At 44.3% G+C, this 11235-nt stretch overlaps 1 protein-coding gene across 1 annotated transcript in view; it reads right to left on the bottom strand.

The window, feature by feature from the left end:
• Positions 1 to 11235, bottom strand: part of SV2B (synaptic vesicle glycoprotein 2B) — a 204966-nt gene that overhangs the window by 32804 nt on the left and 160927 nt on the right. The window contains exons 6-10 of the mRNA XM_011978388.1: positions 10111 to 10200; positions 3917 to 4027; positions 2962 to 3050; positions 2229 to 2393; positions 775 to 890 (exon numbers count right to left, since the gene is read on the bottom strand). Of these exons, the coding sequence (XP_011833778.1) occupies positions 775 to 890; positions 2229 to 2393; positions 2962 to 3050; positions 3917 to 4027; positions 10111 to 10200 (571 nt within the window). The remainder of the gene's footprint in view (positions 1 to 774; positions 891 to 2228; positions 2394 to 2961; positions 3051 to 3916; positions 4028 to 10110; positions 10201 to 11235) is intronic.

Below are 11235 nucleotides of genomic sequence, written 5' to 3'. Positions count from 1 at the left end.
TCCACCCGTCATCCACAGGATTCAACACTGCTTTCTTCAGCCCCTGTTTCTTCCTCACTCCCACTCAGCAGTTTGCTGAAAGCCTGGAGAAGCTGAGCAAACTTAAAAGGACAGAGTGGATCAAAAGTCTCCACTTTCTGTCTAGCTAAGTGTCAGAACTGCAAAACTTGCTTGTTACAAATCACAAGGACTCCGCGTTGTGTTGACTTTAATGCAGAAAGTATCATGTAAAACTGCGCCTCTGTAGGAATGAAGAGTTTCCTAATGAGAAAATATTTGTAGTTGTCAAGAGTACAAGATCTGGAGTCCCAATATGTGGGTCGGGAGATAGATATTTCTGTGAATATCAGCTGTGTGATTTTGAGCAAAATACTTAACCTCTCTAAGCTTCTGTTCCCCACTTGCAAAAGAGAAAGCATATTTCTTGTTCCCTGGAGTTTTGTGAGATAATCTACATAAAGCACTTAAGGCAGCACCTGGTACACAGCAATGCTCATTAATGCTGGCTGCTATAGTGCCTATCAATGGCATTATTATCATTGTCACTGCTACCATTAGTATTATTTGTATCAAAATAATGTATCATTAAACACTGGGAACTTCAGAAATGAGGTATCCTTTAGGGAATTCATCTCTGCAGGGAATGGTGTGACCCCATGGGTGACATCTAGTCATCCATAGTGTTCCTTGGTTTTCAATATTTCCAAAGTATCCTAATAAAGCAAGGGTGACATTTCTTCCTTGGCAATGTCAACACAAGACTTCCTGACATACTAAAGAGCTCAGACAATGAAACATCTTGGGGGAACTGCCTTCCACCACCACGAGCATTGGAGCCGCCATCCCTGAAGTGGTCACTCTGGGCAGAGGATAATGACTCTGAACTGTCTCTGCAGGGGACGTATGGACGCATGGGTATATGAGTATGGAGATGTCTGTACTGGGCTTCAGCATTTTAAAAAAATCTGAAAATCTGAACCCACGTCAATGATACTTGGTCCTAAAACTTCCTTCCCAAAGGTCTGATATTGGTAGAAATAACATTCTCCTTTTTATTGCACACTTTCTCACCTTAAATAACAGGGAGCCTTTGCTACAGTCTAGCCTGTGAGAACAATACAGAATAAACTTAAAGAGGTATCCTTCCTGGGCTTCACCCAGCCATTCCTTTCCTAAAGTGGTCAGGAGTCACTACAGGTAGAGACTTTACTGAGACACCAGATGCATATGTGGGTGCAGACAGGGGGAGACAGAACATTCACCAGAGGTGAGAATTCGTGGCGTTAATTAATTTTGTATTGAAGTGGTAAATATGGGGCAGTTAATGTGACTGACATTGAACTATCTGTGCCATGGTATTTCAGGTGCCACTGCATAGCCCATGGCCACCCACCTACTTACCATTCACAACCTGATGAGCTTGCTAAGTACAGTTCAAGAAGGGAAACAGCAGAGGGGTAAATGCTCAGTTTAATGAATAATGTGGCCTTGGGGAAGCATGGTTAAGGTCCTGCCCTGATCCATCTTGAGGGTTGCAGAGGTAAGTTTCAAAGAGGCATTCCTAAAGCACAACAGCGTGGATGGCCCATCTCATTTGTCCCAGGACCAGGAGGAGGAGAAGTAACATGAATTGAGGAAGTAGCCCCACAAAGATGTGAACAGGCATTTTCTAATCCTCCACTGATATTTTTTTCCTCTAAAAAACACTCCTGGCTGACCATGGACCATACTGATCAACCCTCCAAAGTAATATTAGGTGAAAGAATTACAACAGGGCTCTATTAGTCCTGGCATGGAAAAGCTTCTAAGGTCAAATTAAAAGCTCAACACCCGGGCTTTGGACTAGTTCAGGAATCTTAGCAGTAAGAGCCCTAGGCCCTTTCTCTGGGCAGCCACTCTTAATGAGACATCACTTTCTGCTAATTTCCATTAAAGGTTCAAGTTCTTGGAAAAATGGTCCAACTGACCGTCCTAGGTCAAATGTCTCCATCCTTGCATGAAACAGCTCTCGCCAGGAGATCAGGGTATCGAGGAGCCAGCACAATACAGACACAGCCACCAGGGGAGCTATGGAGTCTCTGGCAGCCATGACAAGTTGTGATGCTGACACCAGCCTTGGCGCTCATTCCCGGCCATATTTCATTCTTATCTTCCCTCTGGCTCCCTCCCAAAAACAGTCCCCACAACTGTCACCCTGATGTGAGGGAAGCCTGTGCTCACTCACTTACTTATCATTCACAAGTTTCCCATGTTGGTGGATCTGATTTTCCATCGTGAAGTTGATTGTGGCGCCGTACACATGCTCACCAAAAAATACCTTCATTTTAGACTTGTATTCTTCATCTTGAAAATACCGGATCATATCAGGAAACCAAACTGTCAGTCCATAGTAACTGGAGTGGAGAAGGGAGAAGGTTGGAGCAACAACAAGATTAATTCTTTCATGATCAGGGTCTACATTCTTGACTTGATGTAGATCAAACTCATTGAAAATACATTAATTTGGTTCATTATTAGAAAAACCGATAATATAAATCCTCATATTAATAGATACAAGAGGAAAAAATATGACCACCTCCATAAATGCTGAAAAGGCATTTGATTTAAAAGAAATTTTTTCCTGATAAAAACACCAATAGATTAGGGATTGGTGGACACCTCCTTAACACATCAAATATACATGTCTCAGACAGAATCTTAGTGAATAGGGAAACGCTAAAGACATCCCCACTGGCTGATGCGGTGGCTCATGCCTGTAATCCCAGCACTTTAGGATGGTGAGGAAGGCAGTTCACTTGAGGTCAGGAGTTCGAGACCATCCTGGCCAACATGGCAAAACCGCATCTCTACTAAAAATACAAAAATTATCCAGGTGTGGTGGTGCATGCCTGTAGTCCCAAATGTGTAAAGGAGGCCACTGAGACACATGGAATTACGAAATTTAAGTAAGACAGAACTTACCTTAATGCCATGGCAAACCAAACCACGGCCAGAATCAGTGTATTCATTCTGTAGGGCCCCATCACACAGTACAAGGCATTATCCCAGACCTACAACCCATATCAGAGAAGGATTGTTAAAGAAAGCAATGTGTGACTTTGTTTCTCCCACAATCAAAGAGCTCAATAGTCAGATTTTCTAATAAATTGCCTAGGAACCCATGAAGAGAATGGGCACCCCACTGTCTCCTAAAGGCAGCAAATCTCTCCAAATAACAAGGAAAGCTTCTTCTCTTCTTACTGGCTGGCCTCATACTCTAACAGTCCAATAGGATTTTCCCCGGGAACACAATATTCCGTGAATGTGATTGAAAGCACACTGAGTTAGGACTTCAAGGCACGGAGTAACCTGGACTACTGAGTTCTACGCCCTGCCTGTGGGCAAGGGGGATATTGCAAACATTTATTGACCATACACTGCGAAGACCATTCAGTCCCAACAGACTCTGGCTGGCTGGCTGCCTCAGTGCTCAATAGCTGACCGAATCCCTACTTGGAGGAGCCAGTGCTCCAGAGAAATGGCATTGCCCATTTAGAAAAACATTTCTTGGAAATCAAGAACAAGCCTCAAGGGATCGTTTATTTCACTCACTTCTTCCTCCCTGTGGATTATTTTAAAATTTGCTAGAGAGAAGATGTTTACTCAGACTAGACATTTTACCTACATTCAAAATCCCTGCCTTGGGAAGGAAGAACAAAGAAAAGAAACTAAGATTTAGAGAGTTTTCAGCTCCAGAGCACACAGCAAGCTAGAGGCAGACATGGGCTGGAGCCCGAACGCCCCCTTCCAGGGTTGATTCCTCTCCAACACGCTGCCCCAGGTTGGTGGGGATGTTCAGGATCTGCATTTTTCATCCACTAAGGTTAGAGACTCCCATAGAGCCACCTTCTCACCCAAAGTAAGTTCCCAGTCACACCTGCTTGAAAATGGTCTTGAATCTGACCAGCCAGCGCTGGTACCAGGTTCCTGTTGAACTTTGGATCTCAATGAATTCATCCATTTGCTTGGGAGTTTTGATGTTGGAAACCTGAAAAGTAAAAATAGGATATAGAGAATCTGAACCCCACTTTGTGTCAGAGTTTTCAATATGTAGTTTAATGTAACTATTTCAACTGATTTAGGATAGAGGAGTCTTTGATTTCTCAAAGAGCGCACGCGAAAAAAAATCAAAAACAGTTTCCATCACCTCCTCCAATAAACTTTTCATCTAGGGATAAAGACAAGTCATAGAGTGTCTCCATGTCTTTCTTCAGCCGAAGGACTGAGGATATGAGGAGATAACAGAAGAAAAATACAGATGGGACTGGACAATCCGTGGGGAGAAAGCAGCCCCTGGAAAGTGGACAACCGATTCATCATTTCCAGAGCACTAGGTCTAAGACAGCTTGGCTATTCTTTTTTAAACCAAAAAAACAGTGTTTTGTTTTGTTTTGTTTTGTTTTTTGAGACAGAGTCTCACTCTGTCACCAGGCTGGAGTGCAGTGGCACCATCTCAGCTCACTGCAACCTCCACCTCCTGGGTTCAAACAATTCTCCTGCCTCAGCCTCCCGAGTAGCCGGGACTACAGGCGCGCACCACCACACCCAGGTACCTTTTTTGTATTTTTTAGTAGAGACAGGGCTTCACCATGTTGGCCAGGATGGTCTCGATCTCTTGGCCTCGTGATCTGCCTGCCTCGGCCTCCCACAGTGCTGGGATTACTGACGTGAGCCACTGCACCCAGCCAAAACAGTGGTTCTTAAGCTTTTGGGAGGGCTAGACGCCCATTTGAGAATCTGCTAAAGGCATAGGCTCTCTTCCCAGAAATGTCAAGGACATGACCACACTGTGAGCCTCCTGGACTCATCTTGCCACTCCCAGCTATGCAGCCTTTGCAAATGATCTTCCGCCTGAGGTCAGACACGGAAGCGTCAGAACTAACAGCAGACTCTGCAACAGAACTCTCAGCTGGAGCTGGGTTTCAAGCTAATCAATACCTTCATGGATGTTATGAACCCCAGCGACAGCCAAAGGAGGCTAAAGGGGAAGTTAACACCAACTCAGGAAGCACCTCAAAAACCACACCCCAAAGCCTTAAGTTATCCTCTCAAATGTCGATTTTTCCTTTCTTTGCTCCTTGGGGAAAATATCACTGTCTTCCTTTGGGATTAGGGAGTGGGTGTGTTGACAACTTCAAGCACAGTTACTCACTCTAATTTACGATTCATTAGAACAATTGTCTATGATTCAGTCTAAATTAGAATATGGCCTGTGTTACCCCAGACCTGCAGATCGTGAGTTCTCAACCGAATGCTTCAACTCCTTCTCCTTCCAAAGGTTTCACTGCGAGTTTGTGACGCAGCCAACAGGGCTGGTAAAATCTAGAGCTCACAGCACAGGCACCAACTAAGAGTCTGACTGCCCTAAGCTCTCCCTCCAGGCCACTGAATACATCTGTGAGCATGTCTGCTGATGGGGCACACACAGGAGTAAGACAGGCAAGGCCATCAAGCTGGGCTGAGGAACCGCCCCTTATCGCCAACCACAGGTCAGCTCTCTGAGGTCAGTTACCACTTTCTGGTTATCTCTCTTTTTTCATTTCTTTTTCTGGCCCATCCAGTCATTTACTTCTACATCATTAATATAGTCAACAGGTCAGTAAAAAATACTGAGCCCATAACATTTTTTAAGTCCCTCTTCCTGTTGGGTTAAAACTAAAAGCAGAAGTTATGCCTCAGAACCTAGTAACTGGCATGCATGCTGGGATAAGATCAACTCCAAAACTTCATAACTCTCCACACATTGATTTCTGCCTGAACTTCCTTCCTCCAGGTGCACTCCCATCCCGAAAATGAGGAACTCTGATCCTGTTGTAAAAGGCTTTTGTGTCTGAAAATTGGCATTTTTATTGATTTCCTAGCTAAGATCTCATTCTTCAGCATTCGGCGGCTGCATTTGTTAAAATAACTAAATGGGAGGCCACTCAACGGAGGTGGCTCTAATGCCCTGGGTTGCCACATTATCAAGCAGAAACCTAACTCAGAATTTTAAAGAAAATGAAACAAGCTCAGCCAATCCCAGTTGGCTGAGTGGGCACTGGCTGTATTATCTTGAACTTCCCACTGAAATAATCCAAATGAGGCAATCACTCAAACTCTAGCCCAGCAAATACTTTTCTCTGCCTCCATGTTCGACTTATAAAAGCCTCTCCCTCTGCTCCTTCGGTAAAGCCCTGACCCACTTCCAGTGTGAGCTACCCGACTGATGAATCACTGTCTCCGTAAATAAACTCTCTAAAATGTTAATGTGCCAAAGTTTCTCTTTAACACAGTAGAATGCATTGTCAGGAGAGAATGTGGGATCACTTCTCCAAAAAAGGGGCTCCCAGTGGGGCAAGCCCGTTTGGTTGGTGTAGAAGGGGTCCTGCCAGAAGCAACAGTTAGGAAATGCCTGGCTGAGCACCACTGCGTGGAACCTTCTGTACAAGACGCCCTAGGGCAAGATGCGAGTGGGGAGGAGCTGATAGTCTGCGTGGGCAGGCAAAGGCAGACAGGCAGAACAGGGTGGGGTGGACTCCTCCTGGGACAGTCTGTGCGTTTGAAATAAATCTGTTAATAACTACTGGAGGCATGGGGAAATCCCAGAAAGACACTCTCAGATTTAAAACACTAGTAACCTACTATGCATAAGCAAGGAGAAACTGTTTTATTCCAAAGGGAGAAGAATAGAGAGAAGGCAGAGGAAAAGAGGTGGAGACACTGAAAGGGAGGAGGGGCAGGGAGAAAGGAAGGAGAAGGCTGCACTCTGCGATGTAATTCCTCTGTTCACAAATGTTCAGGAAGCCCATTCAACCCCAAACGCTTGGTATGAGTGATGTCTGTGTCTGTGTGTCTGTCTTAATGTGTGTCTGTGTGTCTGTGTGTGTATCTTAATGTGTGTGTGTGTTTCTGTGTTTGTGTTCCTGTGTCTGTGTGTCTGTGTGTGTGTCTTAATGTGTGTCTGTGTGTCTCTGCATCTGCATGTCTGTTTTAATGTGTGTTTGTGTGTGTGTCCCTGTGTGTCCGTGTGTTCCTGTGTCTGTGTCTGTGTGTCTTAATGTGTGTCTGTGTCTGTGTGTTTCTGTGTTTGTGTTCCTGTGTCTGTGTGTCTGTGTCTGTCTGTCTTAATGTGTCTGTGTCCGTGTGTCTCTGTGTTTGTCTTCTTGTGTGTCCCTGTGTGTCCGTGTGTTCCTGTGTCTGTGACTGTGTGTCTTAATGTGTGTCTGTGTCTGTGTGTTTCTGTGTTTGTGTTCCCGTGTCTGTGTGTCAGTGTCTGTCTGTCTTAATGTGTCTGTGTCTGTGTGTCTCTGTGTCTGTCTTCATGTGTGTCTGTGTGTGTCTCTGTGTGTCCGCGTGTTCCTGTGTCTGTGTGTCTCTGTATGGGTGCCTATGTCTGTGTGTGTCTCCATGTCTTTGTGTATGTGCTTGTGTGTGCCTGTGTTTCAGGCCAGGTTGATGTAGGGCAAAAACCAATCCAGCCAATGTGGAGTCAGAGACTGGAGGCAGAGACAGAAGACCATGGAAACATCTTCCAGAAATAAGCAGGAGCTCGGAGAGAAACTTGGACTTCCTCTGGCCATGGAACCAGGCAGCAGGGGCAGAGTGGCAGGACTGAGCCAAGCACACCCAGAAGCCTCACCAATGTGTGGCTTCCACACCTGCAGCACAGCGGGAGCACTACAGGCCATCACAGAGTCGGCGGGGATGGAAGATCGGGAGAATCACTGTGACCCTTAACATCTTCCATTTGGAGCATTTCTGTTCATTATGCTTCTTAATAAATGTTTGCAGTACATGTTCTCACTTATAAGTGGGAGTTAAATGATGAGAACTTATGAACACAAAGAAGGGGACAACCAACACTGAGGGGTCTACTTGGTGGTGGAGGGTGGGAGGAGGGAGAGGGGCGGAAAAGATAACTATTGGGTGCTGGGCTTAATACCTGGGTGACAAAATAATCTGTACAACAAATTCCTGTGACACAAGTTCACCTCTATAACAAACCTGCACATGTACCCCTGAACCTAAAATAGAAGTTATAAAAAAAAAAAAAGGAAAAACATGGGTCCCATATTTCAGATATTTTAGAAGCGGTAGAATAGAGAAAATATCCCACTGATGAATTTTCCATAAAATTTATAACTTGAGTTAATTTATGAAAAAATGTCATAATTTAAATAATGATTAACATCTGTCTAGCACTTACTCCAAGCCAGGCACTGGTTTTTGTTGTTGTTGTTGTTGTTGTTGGTATTTTATTTAATCCTTACAATAGCCACATTTATAGATATGATTATCCCTCTTTTCTCCATGAGAAAAATGAGGCACGGAGAGTACCTTGCCTGAGGCCACACAGCTAGAAAGTGTCAAAACTGGGATTTGATACTTTGGGTGCAGATGCTTAGCCACCGCGTGATCCTGCCTGAAAAGCAGAGGTTTTAAGTAACAGGTTAACAAGGGCAAATGGTTTACTCGAAACTGAAATTATGGAAGCTAAAAAATCAAAAGCAGTGAATCGAAATTAGGTAGGAGTTACTCCAGGAAGGTTTCCTTGAGAAAATGGATTTGAAGTGGGGGAAGTTATAGAAACAGGTGCACAAAGATGCCTGTAGCCTCCTGGTTTGTCAGAGCATGGCAGGCAGGAAGACGGCATCTCTGTAACTATCAGGCCATCATCATGGAAATTACCATTTACCATTCTGTTTTGTTTATTTTTGTTTTGCTTTGTTTGCTTTTAAAACTGGCGAGAAACAAAATTCAGACCAATAGCCAATGATGGTAAGGGTGTAAGGAAATGGGTCCCCTATTGTCTGTGGCATTGTAGATTGGTACAACCCAGTTGAAATGTATTATGATTTGGCAATATATCTCAAGAGCTATAAAAATATCCAAGCTCTCTGAGCCAGCACTTTCATTTCTAGGAGTCTACTCCTGGAAATAAAACACTCCTAGAACATGAAGGGGAAGGAACTATGTGCACAAGAAGGTTCATTGCACTAATATTTATAGGAACAAGGTAGTACAACTGGATAAATAAGCTTCTAACATTAGAGACATGTTAGGAAAACTGTGTTAATGTTCATAACACTACTGTTTATTAAAATGATGATTATGAATACTAGGAGACAACATGTAAAATGATAATGAGTGCTACAGTGTTAAATAATATGTACACATAAATATACATACATATGCTGATCCCCAGAGAAATCTGTTTATTTCTGTTACCATTTTTTTTTCAGACACAGTCTTGCTCTGTTGTCTAGGCTGGAGTGCAGAGGCACTATCTCAGCTCACTGCAACCTCTACATCCTGGGTTTAAGCAATTCTCATGCCTCAGCCTCCTGAGTAGCTGGGATTATAGGCACATTCCACCACACCCAGCTAATTTTTTTGTATTTTTAGTAGAGACGGGGTTTTGCCATGTTGGCCAGGCTGGTCTTGAATGCCTGACTTCAAGTGATCTGCCAGCCTTAGCCTCTGATGTGGTTTGGCTCTGTGTTCCCACACAAATCTCATCTTGAATTGTACTCCCATAATTCCCACATGTTGTGGGAGGGACACGATGGGAGATAATTTTAATCACGGGGGCAGTCTCCCCCATACTGTTCTCATGGTAGTGAATAAGTCTCATGAGATCTGATAGGTTTATCAGAGGTTTCTGCTTTTGCAAATTCCTCATTTTCTCTTGCTGCCACCATGTAAGAAGTGCCTTTTGCCACCTGCCATGATTCTGAGGCCTCCCCAGCCACGTGGAACTGTAAGTCCAATTAAACCTCTTTTTCCTCCCAGTCTCAGGTATGTCTTTATCAGCAGCATGAAAATGGACTAATACAGCCTTCCAAAGTGCTGGGATTACAGGCATGAGCCACCGCGCCTGGCACCATTTTTAAAAACAACTAGCAACCTAAGGAAAAACCTCGAAGGATATCTATCAAAATGCGAAGAATAATGATTATAAAGTAACAGCAATATCAGAGTCTTTATTCTCCTTTTGACAAATTTTCTGTTATGTGCTTAAATTACTTTTTAGCAAACCAAAGCAGTGAAGAGGAGAACCCCCTTCTTATTGGCAGGCAACCCCACACTCACCGTGAACACTTTCTCTGGGGTCCCCTTAGCTCTCATGTTGGTGTCATGGACTTGCTTGAGAATCATCCAGGCTTCGTCATGTTTTCCCATCTGGTGAAACCAAGGAAAGACACAGGAAAAATTCATTGCTGACTATGCCTTCTGTTCATTAGGGGTGGAAAATCCGACGAACTCAATGGGAATGTTGATACGCGCATTCCTACCAGGTCTGAGGCAATTGCATGTGGACTCATTACCATCTAGGACCTGTGAAAGACCAGGACAAGCTTCCATCCCCAGCCAATCTTACAAGGATAATAAGGTCGTGCTTTCAAGGTGTAAATGCTAGGTAGTATTATCATTATACACTCTAAGTAACTAATCGCAGTTATTAGGTTCCTCACTGATGAGATAAGGCAAAGAAACAATGTGTTACAGGTTGAACTGTGTCCCCCCAAAAAAGATATGGTGAAGTCCTAATCCCCAGTACCACAGAGAGTGACTTTATTTGGAAATAGGGTTGTGGCAAGTGCAATTAGCTATATTAAGATGAGGACATTCTGGAGTAGGTGGAGCCCTGATTCAACAGAACAGCTGCCCTTATAGGAAGACATCCATATGGAGACACAGAGGCATGCAGGGAGGATGCCATGTGATGATGAAGGCCACGACTGGAGTGATGCAGCTGCAAGCCAGGGAACGGTCAAAATTGCCGCAAACCACCAGAATCTGGAAGAGGCAAGGAAGGAGTCTCCCCTACAGTTTTCTGAGGGAGAGACCTTGCTGCTGCTTTGATTTGGGACTTCAAGCCTCTGAAACTGTGAGACAAATCTGTCTTTTAAAGTCACTCAGTTTGTGGCATTTTGCTACAGCAGCCCTAGGACACTCCTATCCGACCAAGGGTGCAAAACTCCCTGTTGCATCTGCCTCCTGATCAAAGGGGTGAACAGGGACATTCAACATGGAGGATCACTCTGCAGAAGGCTTAGGAAGGAGGCAGATAAGTAGACTCTGCAGATTGGGGCTGGAAGAGCCTCAAGGTCCTGTTGCTCCTCTGCCTGCTCCAGTACTATCTGACTTCTGCAAGCAGGAGGCTCCCCCGCTGTTGGAAGGCTCATGGGACTCATCTCTCAGGACACAGATGCA

The sequence above is a fragment of the Mandrillus leucophaeus genome, unplaced genomic scaffold (genome assembly GCF_000951045.1).
Source record: "Mandrillus leucophaeus isolate KB7577 unplaced genomic scaffold, Mleu.le_1.0 Scaffold193, whole genome shotgun sequence".
NCBI classification, from domain to species: Eukaryota; Metazoa; Chordata; class Mammalia; order Primates; family Cercopithecidae; genus Mandrillus; species Mandrillus leucophaeus.
This window is presented reverse-complemented; position numbering and strand designations above follow the sequence as displayed.